Source organism: Gracilinanus agilis, chromosome 6, assembly GCF_016433145.1.
Source record: "Gracilinanus agilis isolate LMUSP501 chromosome 6, AgileGrace, whole genome shotgun sequence".
NCBI lineage: Eukaryota > Metazoa > Chordata > Mammalia > Didelphimorphia > Didelphidae > Gracilinanus > Gracilinanus agilis.
The window spans coordinates 242,880,466-242,897,849 of NC_058135.1; the positions used below are offsets into that span (position 1 = coordinate 242,880,466).

General features: G+C 42.2%; 1 protein-coding gene across 1 annotated transcript; it reads right to left on the reverse strand.

Moving 5' to 3' along the window:
- Positions 1-6,021: 6,021 nt before the first annotated feature.
- On the reverse strand, positions 6,022-15,621 carry EIF3F (eukaryotic translation initiation factor 3 subunit F). The gene is made up of 8 exons (XM_044680101.1): positions 15,267-15,621; positions 12,248-12,318; positions 11,870-11,949; positions 9,924-10,061; positions 8,899-8,990; positions 7,345-7,481; positions 7,120-7,233; positions 6,022-6,385 (listed from the first exon to the last, which is right to left on the reverse strand). The coding sequence occupies exons 1-8, from the start codon at positions 15,592-15,594 to the stop codon at positions 6,308-6,310; spliced, it is 1,038 nt and encodes a 345-aa protein (XP_044536036.1). The 5' UTR covers positions 15,595-15,621; the 3' UTR covers positions 6,022-6,307.
- Positions 15,622-17,384: the final 1,763 nt, after the last annotated feature.

Genomic DNA, 17,384 nt, shown 5'->3' on the forward strand with positions numbered 1-17,384 from the left:
TTGTCTAAGAATCCCTATTACAACACATCTGATAATTGACCATTCACTTATTTAAAGACCCCTAGTAATGGGCTGCCCACTATTTCCTAAGGCAGCCAATTCCTCTTTTGGGCAGTCCTCATTTTTGGCAAAGTGAGAACATACAAAAGTAACTAACACAAAGTGGCATGTGATAAGAATGTGTCTACCACAGTCTGCAATAGCAACTAGTTAATTAAATAGAAACAAATAAAAGTAATCAAATAATGGAGATGTGGTATGGTACATGCTGAGTTGATTGCCCTTCTCTTGGGTACCAAGCAGGGAGGGGCTTTCTGTCTTTTGTTTTAACTGGTCCAGTTCATCTTTCTGTGCTCTTTGGATCACTCCCCAACATTAAGGAGATGCTTGTGTCTTGGTTGGCCACCAGATTTAGCTTTGGTCCTTTTCCGTGGTAGTTATTGCCTCTCCCCACCAGACAAGCCACCTGTACTCTCCTAAGGATGTCATTTGATCTCTGGCAGTCTTCATTTGTCTTGAGGCTGATGATTCTTATGCCTCTGCCACAGAGGACTCTCTGGATAGACCCCGAGCACCCAAGGAGGCTGATCCTATGACAGATGACATTTAGGTTTCCTTCCTTAAGAAACACAACATGCCACCAAATTTCAACAGAGAAGAGACATGCTCAGTGATGTCAGATAAAGGAAAATTGCACCAAAGTGCTCAGCTTGGACCTTGCAGGTGGGTGGGTGAGATGGGAATGTAAGCAGTGGGCAGGCAAGTTTGGCTAAAAAATGGGCATGAAGAAGTAACTGGAAATAAGGCTGCAAAGATCATGGGCTACTACCTAGATGTTTCTAGAATAACCTTCACTGGCTGGGCCACAATCCACAATGGTATCTTCAAGCCTGTCTACTATGAGAAGCTGGCCCATCAAACTGGTTCTATCATTCCTCTATGCTCTCATGGCCCAATTGGAGAAACCTGGTGGTGTGGAGAGCTGGACTTATTGCCAAGAAGACTTGGGTTCAAATCTTGCACCCGACATTTAGGGTTGTATCAGTGGGCAAGCCACTTATCCCTTTGGGGTTTTCTTCCTCAAGGGTAAATGGGGGATTGGTCCAAGGCTCAGATGAGATGATGTATGTAATGCAAAGTGAATCACAAATGTTAGTGAAGAAGCATAGCAGATGCAGTATCACTTTTGTAAGAGACATTTCTGACTTCAAGAAGGGCACAAACTGGCATTTCATCGACAACATAGCATCTTACCTAAATGGAATAGCTCATCCAGGAAGTACTTGGGGAGGGGCAAACTTCCAGGGGCTATTTTGAAAGAAATGTGTTTGTATATGGGGAAAAGTCAGAGTTTTGAAGCTACCTAAAAAGTGGCACGGCAGCCTGGTGGCTCAAGCAAGATCTGGGTTTGAATCCCAACTCAAGATGCTAGGCAAGTCTCATCTATAAAATAGAGAGAATAGCACTCATATCATGGTCAGAGGAAGGCTTAAATGAAATAACTGTAAACTCTTTTTTTCTTTCTTAAATTCTTACCTTCCATCTTAGAATCAATACTACGTATCAGTTATAAGGCAGAAGAATGGCAAAGGCCAAGCAATGAGGGTGACTGGCCCAGAGTCACACAGCTAGAAAGTGTCTAGGGCCAAATCTGAAGCCAGGATCTCCCATCTCCAGGTCCAATTATCTCCTGAACCAGCTAGCTGTCCCCTGTAAGCTACTTTTCATACTTAAAAGTACGTCATGAGTGTGAACTATTATTCCATCCTGCTAAGTCCCATTTTCTCTAGGATCTCTCTTTTGGCAATCTAGATTGTATTCTTGTCAGCATCTTGTGTTCTCATCAAAGGTCTTCTCCATTGATGGCTAATCAAGTGGCATCCAAGTTCAAGAGATTTCCAGTGTACGGTGAAGTCCTCCAGATACTCTTGCTTGTGTAGGACACTGTGCTGATTATAATAAGTCTTAAAATACAGAGATTTGTTTGGCCTAAGTGGATGATGAATATCTACTTCCTAGAAACAACTGCATCAGAAACTGGGCCCAACATGCAGTGAATAAACAACAGAGAGCCTTTCTACATGTGTCTGAAAATAAATAGGAAGAAAGAAGGCTCCCTGGATTTCAGGAAAATGTAGAGCTTCTTTAATGACCCTAAATGTCTTCTAGAAACAAAGGTTTCTTTTTTAATATCAACATCCTATTGGTGCTATTGTATGGCCATAGAACATAGAACACAAGTCACCAAAGAACTGAAAATGAATCTGAAAGGGCAATGGAGAAATGGGAGTCAGTGGGAGGAGGCTGAAATATATGACCAATGAAGAAATGTGAATAATAGAACTAAAAGATTTCACCAGGGAAATATGACAAAAAATGAAGATGGATTAATTGTGGAGCAAAAAAATGACAGCTAGCTGGCATTGCATCCATATCCTCATAATATAAAGAATCAAGTAAAGTCTCCAGCATTTTGGGCACACCTTCTGTAAAGAAACTTGAGAGAGGACAAGAACAAGTCTCTCAGGATGGGCTGGCAGGGATAAGCTGTGATCTGTCATTGAAGAGAACATGGAACCAAGGAGCCCAAAGATCCACTGGAGTACCAGTGTCACAACAAAATACTTAATCCTGAGAGTAGTTTCGAGAAAACCCTGAGCCCCTAAGAATTACCAATTTGTTTCAAAGTCTCAAAAATTGGCACTAATTCCTTCTAAATAGGCTAGATCAGGGGTCGGCAACCTTTTTGGCTGTGAGAGCCATAAACGTCACATTTTTAAAAATGTAATTTCGTGAGAGCCGTACAGTGCTCACAGTGCCGCTCCTGTAACAGCGCCTGAAAAAAAAATGGACCTTATGGCTCCTGCAGAAAGAGCCATATCTGGCCCTCAAAAGAGCCAGATATGGCCCGAGAGCCGTACGTTGCTGACCCCTGGGCTAGATACTTGCATAGGGCAATTGCACAGGTACTAGGTGGAAGGAAAACAATAGCTTACGTTTTTAATGTGCTTTAAATGCATTTCTCATTTAATCATCGTGGTATTTTTGTGGCATATGCAGGCAAATGCTAAAGTTTAATATTTCCAGTCTGGTGATGAGCCTTTCTGAATACACTAGGCTAGATAAACTGAATAAACTTTCTGAATAAATGATGAAAGTGCATAAGGTCCAACCCTCAATTCATGGCCTGCCCAGAGCCTACTACTCTGCTGGCAAAGGCACTTGAAAACCAGAGGCTTCCTTATACCAGTTTTTGAATGAGAATTTAATGAGGAGCTGAGGCAGAGAAGTTAAAACGACTTGCATAAAAGCTAGTAAATGACTTAAATCCAGGTTTTCTAAACTCTAAAACCAAATCCAAAAAAGTCCCAGAAGATCTGAGAGAAAAAAGGCAGGTTTGGATGAAAAAACAAAACAAAACTCCATGGACAAGAAAGTTGTTTTGATCATTCTGAAGTTCTACTCCATCAGTTCTAAAACCAATTCACTGAACCATAGAATAGCCCACATCTCTATTTTATCCACAAGTATATCTTGATTCTGTCAAACATCTTATTGAAATCCAGGTGTAGTATGTATGCTCAAGGTACACCTCATGCTGTCAATCATTTGTCAGGCCTTATTTTAAACTCTGCTGGCTCAGAGTGAACACACTTCCACTTTCTTGTGCTTACAAATCATTAGTGTTCTAAGTCATTTGATCTTTCTGGGCCTGTTTCTCTATCTGGAAAATAAGGAAGCTGGAAGAAATCTCTTCTAGGTTTAAATCCCAGAATTTCCTATTTTAAAATTGTATGCTATGAACCTTGAACTGAACTAGCACCAGGAATTTGCTCTTTTTGAAAATGAAGATATTGTCTATCTCCATCCAATCCCGACATCTTTCCTATGCTCCCATCCTCTTTATAGTTCAAAGATCACCAATAGGAAATAGCTCAGCAATCCCAATTCTTCTTAATTCATAGAACTTTTTAACTTGTTGGTATAAGAAAATCCCCAACTTGATTTCAAGATCCTTAGGGACGGAACCTATCTCTGCATTTTCTTTGGGGGCTAGGATAGTGCTTTACACATGGTAGACATTTACTAGATCAGAGGCCTTATGAGTTCATTCATTTAGTACCACCTCATTTTACACATGAAGAAATGATGCAGAAAGAGGAAGTTGCAAGACAATGCAACAGGCAAGAGTGTACTACACAGACGGAAGTCTCTAGAACACTTTGCTATACTTTGGAACCCCTCTTGCACTTGGGACTCTGCTGGATTGTCCATCAATGGGGAAATGCCTTTGTTGAGCATACAGGATGCAACCTGGATAACCAAAAAGGAAAGCCTAGAGAGAAGGCGATTGTGGAAGAAAGGAAAAATAGTTGACACTAAACATAGCTTTTTAGGTATGAAAAGTAGCTTGGTTATCTAATTTAAGTCTTACAATGACTGGGTGATATAATTACTATTATCTCCATTTTACCACTGAGAAAATATCTACAAATGAGGAAATTGGTGCCCAAAGTTAAAAATGTAGTAAATGGCAGAATCCAATTGCTTCAGCTACATATATAAAAAATATTTTTACTGGACCACATTGCTAATATTTGTTAAGAATTAAAGCAAATCAGGGGGCAGTTTGATGGCTCGGTGGATGTGGATTAAGAAGCAGGCCTAGAGATGGGAAGTTCTGGGTTCAAAATCGCCCTCAGATAGTTCTTAGCTGTGACACCTGCCCCAACAGTGGTCCCCCATGGTCTAGCCCTTATCACTCTTCTGCTTTGGAACTAGAACTGGAACAGTACTGATTCTAAGGTGGAGGGTAAAGGTTAAAAGAAATTAAAGCAAATCAGATTGAATGGGCTCCTTTTCATGATTCAACTTCTTGTTATAGGTGATAGGTTGAATTAGAGAATCTTCCTTAGAAATCTCTCTGCCAATTCCAATTCTCTTTTCATTCCTTCTACTACAAATTTAACACTCCTTTTATTTTCATTTATATGCTCCTAAGTTACCATTTCTATTTATTCTTCAAGACTTAGTTCTACATGTATTACACTTGACTTCCAGCTTTCTGTCCTCTGGACACAAACTCTACAGATGCTTTTTTGGTTTTCTGTACATGTTGATCCTTGACAAGTAGATTACGGCCTCCTTGAAGGCAGTGCCTCCCCCCTCCCAAAGCTGCATGTGAGATACACGCCCCAGGAATATCAAAGTAGAAAACAATCTGCTGGAGTTTCCTTCTCAGCCACCATCTCAAGTGTTTAAAATCTGCTGCAAACTCGAACCTCACACCTAAAAGATATAAAACACTCCAAGGATGAGGACTATAGTGTTGGCCTAGATGTAGGAGACCCTGAAAACAAAAAAATCTGGGGCTGTGCTTGTGAAGCGATGAGATCAGCCAGCTTTAGATGAGGCAAAGGACAAGAACAGGGAGTGCTAGTCACATAGTCTTTTTAAACCTTTACCTTTTAAGAGAAAGGAAAGAGGAGGAGAATGGAGATAACCCAGGCCCTCTCATCTCCAGGCCTTACACTATCCACCAGGCCGTCTAACTGCCCCTAAACTTAATACTGTTTTAAAATGGCTGTTTATGAGGATCCACTTTTATTTTTGCCTCTGTATCCCCAGCACCTGGGGCAGCCCCTCTCTATACTCTGGGAACTTCTTATGGACTAGAACAATCTAATGAACTCCACATCTACCTGCATGCTCTACATAAAGAAGTTTCTTAATACATGCCTGTTCTAGGCCAACAGATCTGCTTGGTGAGAACTTGCTTTATAAAAATACCCTTTTCTGAAAAATACTTGTGAAAACGAGAAATATTCTTATGAAGGAGTGCTCCCCGGGGGGCTGCCCTCGGCCCACCTCCTCATTGATGGTGGCTCTGGGGTAGAGCTGGGCCTCTGGTCTCCCGGTCCAAGCCTAACCCTCCTCTCACTTTCAAGGGTGAGTAGAATAAGGCCAGGCTGCAGCTGCTGGAGATCAGGATCGTGAAGCTTCCCAGCGTCCATGAAATCCTTCCTTGCCCAGTGCCTCAAAAGCATTTATTTCTTGATTTCAAAAGCGTTTCCAAGTTAGCATTCCCTCCCCCAAGGGAGAGGTCACACTCGATCCCTTACCCAGGGGTAAAAGGGATGTCTATGGTTTATTTGGAGTTACAAACAGCTCATCTACAGAAACAGGCAACTTAAAGATGATGGTTAAAGGAGTCCCTTTTCTTCTGCTCGGCCCTCCACGTCAGGGACCGAGGGAGGCCCCGCACCAGGCAGAGTTGCCGGCTGTAGCTGCTGCTCGCTGGGTCTCCTCACAGGCTCACGAGTTTCTCAATGAGAGCAATCTGTGACTGGGTCAGGTTGGCCAGGTAGGTCACCATCAACAGGTCCTGGTGAGGAAAGAGCATGTAATTAGAAGGTAGGAAAAAGAGCCAACAGGAAACAAGTATGTTCTCTGAGAGGTGTGTGAATCAACACGGTGCGTGCTAGAATGTGTGACGATTTGGCGGGATGGAGGGGCAAAGTTGAGGCAGGACAGAACAAATAACAATCTGAACAAGCAGAATAAGCTTCTGCTACAGCCAGTGCAGCAGGAGACATTGGACAACACTAAAGTTATTAACAGGAATGTCTCCAGTCAGACTACCTCCTGACGGCCCTATTAATAAGCTCTGCTCTCATTAATGGCCTGACAAAAGGACGTCACTGAAGCCAGACCCTGAAGGACGCCTGGGAAGCTCTACTGAACGTAACGTAACAAAGAACGCTCACTTGGTGTGTCCCAAACAAGAACCAGCACCCACAAGGCTGAAAGGCCTTTCTGGACATCTGACCAACGGGCAGCCTTGGCTATCCCCGCCCCGATGAGACTCAAGCCCTGAGTTCCCAGGAGTGCGGGGAAGGCCAGGCAGCTGCCACTGGCCTGCGCACTCTTGTTCGTGCGCGTCCCCTCGCACAGTGCACCCCATTCCAGGAGACGGGACTTAGAGGGTCTGCGCTGATCGTCTCCAGGCCTTATCCTGGCTTATAGGAGCTACTCTCATGGCTCCTCTTTCCCCCACTCTAAAGATCTCCACCAGCGTGACTGAGGACAGGCAGGTAAAGACTCGGGGACGGCTCTCACGTTGATGTTACTGTTCAGCATGGTCTCGAAGTCCTCAGGAGCAATTTTGGGAACTTGGTTCACCAGGCCCATCAGGAAGCGGCCCACCGTGTTGTCAGCCGACACCTTTCCAGACTGAATACAAAGTGAGATGACATGGTGAGAGATCGCAGGCAGCTCCCTCTACACGCCTCCTCTGCCAAGCACACCCGGATCGGACGCCCCCCTTCCCACCGTGCCCCTCACCAGCACATCCTCGGCGTACTGCAGCACCGTGCTCAGAGCGTCCTGTATCCGGGCCGAGGCCCCACCCACTTGCTGCAGGTCACTCGAAAGGCCGATCACACGGTTGGGGCTGAAACAGGTCTTCATGATCAGGTCAACTATGGGTAAAGGGGAGGGAAATGTTGATCCAGACGGTCACTCTGGGGCTTGTCCCAGCCCTGCTAAGGATGAGGGCAGGCCTGCTTGTGGCTTGTCCTTTCAGCCAGCCCCCCACAATGCCCTCCAGGAAAATGGGCCTAGAACTCCAGGCTCCATGCAGTCCTAGGCAATTCCAGAACTCAAAGGCTGCAAGGGAGGGCATAATGGTGACTGCAAGGCATGAAAAGACTGAAAAGGACACTGACTTCCACCTCAGTCTGCAGAGCAAACCGCCACAAATTGGATATAGGACGCCCATGGGACATACCCAGGCCCATTTAGGAACTTCCTTTTTGTTCCTTTGGTGTGATCGTCAGAGGAGCTAAGGGGGACCACAGTAAGGGAATGTTAAGTAAGGGATAAAATGAGGACAATCTAAATTAGAGAATGAGCAGCACAGTCTTAGGGATAAAACAGGAACACAAGGACTTCTTTGTAGAGGCTGGGACTCAACAATGGCAGAGAAGCAGCAGCAACAGCAGAAGCAAATACATGAGGCGGCATTACTGCTCTTCAGTGAGAAGCTCTACTCAGGGGCTGCCTACTTATGAGTGCTTTAGATGGGGCACCATGATTCTTATTCAAGGAAACAGCTGCCCCTGTGTTCTCGGGCACTCCCAGCAGTGCTCCATCCAAATAGCTGCTGGAGGGCCAGCCTAAGGCTCCATTCTATTAAAGTTAAATTAAAAACTCCTGGTTCTTGGTTTCCAGTTTATTAATATTACTTAAATAAAGAAAGCAGATAGAGATTAAAGCCTATTCTAATCTTATTCTAATCTTGCCACGTGGCACTCTGCCTCATGGCTCCCAATCAGTGTGTCCTGCAATGCCACCATCCAAGTAAATAGAGAGCACTTCCTGGCACCCCTTTTATTTCTCTCCTTTATCCTCGGACACCACCTTTTCCTTCCAGGTCATGTGCCTCGGTTCCTGCCCCAAGCTCTCACGTGATATAGTGAATATAGTGCAGGAATGCAGGTCAGACCCCAGTCCGTGATTCCTGGAGGAGGGGGTTCCCTTTACACAATCCCCCTTGTGATTCTTTGGAAGACCAGCATATTAGCATCTCCTCCTTTGGGGTTTCTAGGAGATTAACATGTCAGGTCTTCCCAGTGAATCATTGCACATACAGGCCCATCATGGTGGTCAATAGATTAGAAAGCTAAGTATCTCTCTACCTCTCTCCTACTTTCCCTTCTCTTTACTACTACTACTTTGATTTAATAGTTATTAAGCTGCTATCAACCTCATAATTTTAATTACTATGATAGGCAAATAACACTCAGGCACAACCAGACAATGCCTCTGGGGCCGTTTCAAACCATCTGTCCACACACCCAAAGGCTCTACAGGGTCAGGAGGGAGAAGGTTACTCACTTCCAATTCGTTCAGTATCATAGTAGACATATTTCACTGTCAGAGGAGTGAACATCACTCCCATGGTTTTTCCTGGGACACCCATGGAAGCACTAGGAAGAGAATATCAATATCATAAATATCTGTTGAATTTAATTGAATCAGGATTGGGCTTAATTGAATCTGAATAGGAGTTCCCATAGCCACAATATGATCCTGGGCACACCTAGCAGCATCAGGGAAGATTTCCCTGCCAAAGCTCAAAGAAGGATTTCTGGAGACATTTTCAACACACCAAACCTGTTATAACAGTCTTTGCAGCAACCATCTTTCCTTTCAAACTAGGTTAATGTAAATGGCTCTAATCTTACTGCCCTGCTTCTAAGCCCTCCACAACCCTAGGATTTGTCACATCTGTCCTTTCCATCTACTCTGAAGCTGAAATGCGTTCTCTCCTCTAATGAGAGTGGAAACTCCTTGATCAAAGGCTGTCTTGCCTTTTCTATTTGCATCCCCAGCACTTACCATAGTGATTGGTACATAGTAAATACTTTTTAATTCCCTCATTCAAGGAGATGTTCAGTAAAGCCTGGGGAGGAGAGATACTGATGGCCAGAAGAATTAAGGAAACATGAGGTTAAGCAAACCATGTGTAATGAAAGGGTTTCAAAGAACTAGATGACAGGTTGGGCCGATAGTTCAAGACCAGAGCAGATATATATACACACATATTTATATTTGTTTAAAGGTAACTGATATGGGGCAGCTAGGCAGCAGGGTGGAAAAGCATCAGGCTAGAGTTGAGAGATTTTAGTTTTAAATCTGGCCTCAGACACTTCCTAACTGTGTGACTCTAGAAAATGGGGGTTTAATCACAATTGCCTAGCCCTTATTTAATATCAGTTCTAAGAGAGAAGGTAAAAGTTTAAAAAAAAAAAAAAGCTAACATGTACTAAGATCATAATGTTCATAATTATGGTCTCATTTAACAGTACATTGTCAGGACTATTTCCCAAGCTGATTGCTGGTACTTCCAAGCATCATACCTGACATAGGCTTTGATACTCATCCGTCCATTCTGGAGACTAGTATCCACAGTGAGATGAATGGGACTATGAGCCTCCCGGCTATAGTATTCATGAATCAGCACTGAGTGTTCTGTGATGTCATGGCCTGTAGCATACCTGGAATATATGAGAAGAGGATTGATTAATCCAACAAACACATATTAGGCCCCAGACGCTAATGGGTAAAAGTAATTTTTAAAAAATGAATGTTGTAAAGAACTTCAAATGTCATCTAGTTCAGCCCCCTTATTCTGTGGATGAGTAAATTGAGGGATGCAGAAATTAAGTGGCTGGCCAGAGACTTTAAATCCAATGAATTGATACTGAACATATAGGTAACGGTTAACTATTTTTTCCTAGTCCTCCTAATGAAATTAAAGAACCATATCCCTGCTTTGTATATATACTGACTCTTTTAGTGTTTGCTATACAGTGCTCAAAAGAAAATTTATTCTCAATTATACACATAAAGGGCAACAATTCTCAAGTAGGGAGGTGCTAGTCACTGGTCTTCTCAATCTAACCATGGTATGATCATCATAGGCCTAAACAAAGACCCAGCACTCAAATCGTATTAGATGAGAGCAAGCTCATACTTAGCCATACAGATCTGTAATTTCATTGATATAGGGGAACAGTTCTCAAAGTGTGATCCACAAAACCTTGGGGTCCTTGAATCTTCAGGAATTCTAAGAAGTCAAAAGTATTTTCATAGTACCAAGACATTATTTGTCTATTAAAATGTTCTTCCCTTTTCCTATTACCTTATCTCTCTGCAGCGGGTTTCTGAATATCCAAAACAATATATCACACCAACTGAATGCAGAAGCAATTATAAAATCCAGTTGTCCTCTTTTAAGCTAGATATTAAAACCATAAAAATATGTAAAACAATGCCAATCTTCTAATACTTTTATTTTAGAAGTTATTTTTTCATTAAAAATATTTAACATACATTTATTATTTTTAAATTAACAAAATGAATATTGTAAACTTTTGTTTTAATATTTAATGTGGGAAAATATCAATAGATATAACCAATAAAAAAAGGGGGACAGACAGCAGACTGGAACATGCGGAGACCAAAAAGTTTAAGAACTGGTATAGGGAGCTACTGATGAAGATAGCCCTTTTACCAAAGCACATCAGCAACTACTCTGCTATTAAGAAGTTAAGTGACTCTCAGAAATACAGAAAATAGCCTATGCCAAATTCAAGACCTTGAATCTAGATTTTCCTAACTCCTGTATTTATGAATGAAAAAAATCTAATATGTTAGAGGAAGAAAATGGGAGATAATATGCACTATGAAACTACTCATTTGGAATGGCCCTAAAGACCAAGTACAAAATCTTGGAGTATTCTAAGGCCTTGGGCAAGAACCCCAAATTAGTCTAGCCTCATAGATATGTCCTTAAATGTGGGTGTTTCCTAGGTTTCTATCCTTAGCTCCCATAATTTTAATGATCATCTCCAATCAACTTCCCCAATATTGTCTTGCATCAATTTAATTGTTTACTGGATATTTTCAACTCCGAGAATGAATGAAAAAGCATTTAATTGCTTATTTTACAATTATTCTGTATATACTTCTCAATGTTCTCACTGGTTCTCAGATTAGAATGTAAACTCCTTCAAAAGCCATTTTTCATTCTGTCTATATCCTCAATATCTACTATAGTGACTGGAACATAGCAAGTGCTTGATATTTATTAGTTAATTGATCCTCTAAGGAAAATTTCCCCAATTTTAACTTTCCCCTATGGAAGAATAATAGAGGAGAACCTGGGACACTTGATGGAAAATAGCAGTTCCAAAAGCAACATCTTATTATTGATGTTTCATCAATGTCAAAGACATCAACTAGTACTGAGATACTTTCCATCTTGCCCTCAGTTCTGCCCCAATTTGCAGTCTTTACTTACCAGCCCAAAATAAGCTCACTTGGAGAGACTTTCTTATGTAACTCATACATATTCTTAGCAAATTCCATGTCCACAGCAACCTATAGAGAAGAATATGAAATTGATGGATAAAACCCAAGCAATTGGTCCCTAGATGATGACAATTAGGAGATAGGAGATAAAAGAAAGGGCACCCAAAGAAGCAGTTTCTATCCAATAAACTGTAATATTGGACTCACAATATAAAAGCAATAAACCTGACCACAATCTTCGAAGCTCAAACCTTGTGTTCTGCTGCAAAGAAAGTGAAAAAGGTTCTTGTGGGCACCCTGGTCATAGAATAGTTGATATGTAGAGGGAAAGCCCTTAATTATGGGCCATGCCCAAGTTCCCACTCACCTCATCCTCAGACTCATTATGCGGCACTGAAAAGCAGTTGGTGACTTCTACTGAGTGTTTGTCAATTGTTCCTACAAAAGAAAGAAAACCAGGAATGTGTCAACACAAGTATTCAACAAATTTATAACACTGTTGCCTACAGTGTTCATCTCCCTTGAGGTTGAGGATATTGTTGAGTACCTTCTACGTATCAGACCAGTCCAGTGGCAAGCATCAGGAGGATGAAGGGACAGAAAATAAGATCTTGATTCCAAGGAGTTTATGGTCTATTTGAGGTATTAAGAGTTATCCAGTGCATATCAGCAGAGTCATAATAAGAATAGCTAGCATTTACATGGCACATTGAGCTTTGCAAAGTGTCCTACAAAGGCCATCTCATTTTATTCTCAAAACAATGTCAGAAAGAGCAATTATTAACCCAATTTACAGACAAGGAAACTGAAGATAAGAAAGGCAAATGAACTGTCCAGGGTCACAGAACAAAATAAGTACCTGAGGTAGGATTTGAAATCAGGTCTTTTTGACTCCAAGTCCATTCATCATATGAAAAGAATCTGAAGTTATAGAAGCATATTATCCAAAATGAAAGCACTTCAATTCCTAGGGGGGAATTATATGCCCTACCAATGAGAACAGTCTAGTGATTGGGGTGAAATTCCTATTCAGATTGTTTTGGATCTTAACTCCACTGGCTAATGCAGCAGTCTTCAAAATATTTTTGACTGCACATTCCTATCAGTAAAAATCTTTATAGCACCATTCTTCCAATTCATGTATATTTACTTATATGTTATTTACAAAGACTATTATATGAATAATTATGTATATTATAAAACAAACATTTTTAACAAGGGAATGACATGGTCAAAATTATGCTTTAAGAAAATCACTTTGAGAGCCATATGAAAGAGGGATAAGAGAAGGGAAAGACAAAGTGGCCTATTTGGAAATTGTTGCAATAAGAACCAGTACAAGAGTGGTGGCTTAAAGGAAAGGTGTCTAATGGAAAAGATGTGGAACTAAAACAAGAAATGGTAACTAACTGGATACGTGGATGAACTGCTGATTTGGGTGTCCAGGAAGGTGTAAGTTTGGAAGAGGGATGGGTTTTGAAGTAAAAGTAATATGAGATTTCTGTTGTCACAACTCACCCATGCCTGCTCATCCTCTGTAATTCACTCTCTGCCACCTAAGCAGTTGGCAGTCTTGCCTCAAATGGGGCCTGTTATAATAATCATGAGGGGATCTGGAATGTTAGGGAGGGGGTGTGGAATTTCCTAAACAGTACTTATATGCCTGCCTAAATTGTCCTGGTTCAACAGGGAAGAGGTTGGTAATATACACAGAAGAGGGGGTAAAGAAGTTGTATTGGAAAGGTCCATGGATTACCTACCCTTCAATTGATTGATCAGAAATCCTTTGGGATCAAGCTGCCATTTTGGAGGGCTGGGCTCTAAACTTTAGATATTGTCTTCCCCAGATTTGTGTGACATGAAAATTTGTGTGCCATCTCTGCCTTTACTAAAACACAAAGCCAAGGGCAGGACTTTGGTCTCACCTTCCAATTTGACACTGAACCATTCATTAATAGCTATTCTTTGGATCTAGTCATTCAACAATCAGTTTTATATTTAGCTAACCTGTACTATCTCCTAGCCAGTATTTCTCAATCTGTCCAAAAAACACTTTTGTCAAAAATTCAGGTAATGGCAATCCAATTCAATAAAAGGTTTATTAAGCACCTTCTATTAAGTTCGATCTGCCCCACTAGTAAAGAAAAATGAATAGTCTCTCTTCTCTGTCCTCTCAATGCTTGCTTAAAGCAAGGAAACAAACCTTATTTTCTGTCTTATAGTCATCAATACCAAGTATTGGTTCCAAGGCAGGAGAGCTAGGGTAACTAGAGTTAAGTGACTTGTCCAGTGTCATAGTGCTAGCAAGTGTCTGAGGCCACAATTGAACCTGGGACCTTCTGTCTCTATCCCCTGAGCTACCTAGTTGCCCTTTGATGTTTCCATTCTACAGAAAGAAAATATAACTAAACTATGTACAGCAGTTCCCTTGATCTAACTAACCATATTAGAAATAATAAAAAAAAAACAAAACAAAACTCAGGCCAGCATTATTAGGTTACCTACACTAACCATCCTTTTAAAAGTGTATCTAAATTTATTAATCTCCTCAAACTTGTCCTGCTAATATCTCTTGGATTTTGCCATTCATGCAAAAGAATTACTCGATTCATAGGGAGACCCAGTCGTGTGGCCAGGAGGAGAGGGGAAGCCATAGGGTGAGTCAATTAGCATTTATTAAGGAAGGCAAAAGGAACTCATAACAGTGAGAGAGGCAACACGAAAACAAGGTATATGAAGAATAAATAGGTAATAATTAAGAAAGCACTAAGATCAAAGCATGCCATCTTCCACAATATTTCTTTCCTGAGATTTCTATTGTCTTCCATGAGAACATGTGCAAATGTATATATGTATTGCATAAAAGTTCGAGTATAACCTGTATCGGACTGTGTGTGGTAGGGAGAAAATCTGAATTCTGAAATGTGAAAAAAAATCGTCAAAAATTGTTTCTGCATGTAACTGAAAAAAAATATTGGGGGCAAAAAAAGAAAGATGTCATTCACTAGGTTTCAGAAGAAGCCTGGAAAAGGCTTCCAGCTGAAGGTGGGATTTTAACAGGGCCTGGAGGAAGCCAGGAGGCAGCAGTAAGGAGGGCTCCAGACATGGGAACCCCTCAGTAAGCTACTGTGTTCTAAAGTCCCTGCACGGCCCAAGTCCTGGAAAGGTAGGGGGCTGGGCTGTTTAGGAAGGGCCACACAGTCTGGCCCATACTTTGTAGATCATCCAGTCCAACCCCAGGTTTCACGGATGAAGAAACCGAGGCTCCGAGAGGCAGATTCGGCAGAAAGGGGCAAGATGGACTAGAGCGGGAGAAAGAAGCTGGGATGTCCCGGGCGCAGGGAAAGCCGGATGCCTGGAGCGTGGGCTGGAAAAGCGCCGCTTACCCAGCAGAGTGCCGATGACGCGGCCCGCGCCCTCATTGCGGCGCTCGTAGCTGTCCACGATGGAGGCGAGGATTACTGGGTGCAGCCGCACCACGCGGCCGCCGGGGAACGGCCCGGGTAGCCCAGGCCCGAGAGGGGCCGGCGCCGGAGCCGGGGTCGGGGCAGCCGGGGGAGGTGCCGACGCCGGGGCCTGTCCCTGGGCCTGTGGCGGGGTCGGGGCGGGAGCTGGAGCGGCAGCCTGTACTGAATCCGGGGCAGAGACTGGAGTTGGGGTCGGAGCCGGAGTCGAAGTTGGGGAGGAACCAGAGGCTGCCATTGCAGCCGCCATGTTGCCGAAGCACGAAAGGAAGGAAGCAGAGGGGGAAGTGAAGAGGGAAGGTAGGACCAAGGAAGGAGGAGCCTCACTATAGGTCCAGCCTTAGGACGAAACTTCCTTCTTGGCGCTTATTGGCTGGGATTCAGTCTCGAGAAATGAAAGGTTCTCGCTTGATTCGGCAGGCCACAGAGCACAGGAGTTTCCGGTTCTCTCCTTAATTCCGTCGAGAATTTGCACTCCCGGATTTGAGTCTTGTACAGAAGAGTTCCGGAGCAGAGCGGGTTGAGAAACAGAACTCATCAATGAAGAGAGCTGCAAGCCTGGCGCCACCTAGCGGCCCAATCTGACCTCACATTGTTGTATTTCCCTGAAGTGTTAGATTTCACTGCTTGTCCCTAGAGGCTTTTGCTCACATTCACCAAACAGATATTTATTAAGCTTCTACTGTATGCAAATCATTGCTCGTATGAAACAATTCAGAAGAAAAATTGCGTCAAAAAAATCACATGCTACTCTTGGAGACACGTCCCGCCTTACCTTTGTCTCTTAGATAACTAACTTGAAAAGTTATTTTGACTTTTGTCAGAATGAGGTACCATTGCAGTCAACTCCCTGATGAAGATCTGCAAAGAAGAGTTGGGGTAAATGGTAAGTAAGGGTAAGGAGACCAGCCTCAAGTTCTGAAAATGGCTTCAGGCATCATCTATAGGTCCTAGCATTGGCCAAACAACTGATAGAATTGGAGGACATTAGGATACTTGTGGGCTGTGAAAACAGATATCTGGTAATAGAAGTTCTTGGAATTGGAGCTAGAGGCACAGAACCTGCCACCCTCCTATGGAGGAAAAGTAAAATGATATCCTAGTTTGAAGGGATCCTTGTGTATTCTCCCCACTCCCCAGCTGATAAGAAAGTAGTCGTGCTATTTACTGCCACCATTCCTAACTTTTCAATGTGTTAGAGACCAGGTAGCCCAAACTATAGGATTATTGACTTCACCATTCCCCCCTCCCACCCCATCTCTAACTCTGAAACAGAGATTAATGAGAAGTAAGTTTTTTTTTTTTTTTAAACTAGAGAGGGAGTTCAGAATATGCTATGCACCCACAGGTTATTTGGATTCTTCCATGTTTTGATGAGCAAAGAAGTATATGAGATTTCCTTCTCTGATGGCATAAATAAGTACCCCTACATGGATGATCTAATGTCGGTTGGGCTAGAAGAATGAGAGAATAATAAGTTTTCATCCTTTAATAAAATCGTAGGAATAAGTTTGTTAACTTTGTACAAATAACTCCATTTTGTTTTAAGCCTCTATTTTGTGTTTTTTTTTGAGCTGTTTTGAGTGACTCATTTGTCTATTAAGTAGTTTTTTCAGTAATTAGATAAACATGTGCATGGTATGATGTAGCAAACAACATGTATGCATTCTTATTGCTGGTGGAGTTGTGAATTGATCCAACCATTCTGGAAGACAAATTTGGAATTATTCCAAAAGGCTTTTAAAAAATGCATGCCCTTTCATCCAGCAATACCACTACTAAGTTTGTACCCCCAAAGAGATAATACAAAATGGTTGTACAAAAATATTCATAGCCACACTCTTTGTGGTGGCAAAAAATTGAAAAATGGGGGGGGGTGTCCCTTAATTGGGGAATGACTAAACAAATTGTGGTATATGATGGTGATGGAATACTATTGTGCTATAAGGAATGATGAACTGCTTGATTTCTATATGAACTGGAAAGGCTTCCATGAACTGCTTCGGAGCAAAATGAGAAGAAGCAGGAGAACATTGTACA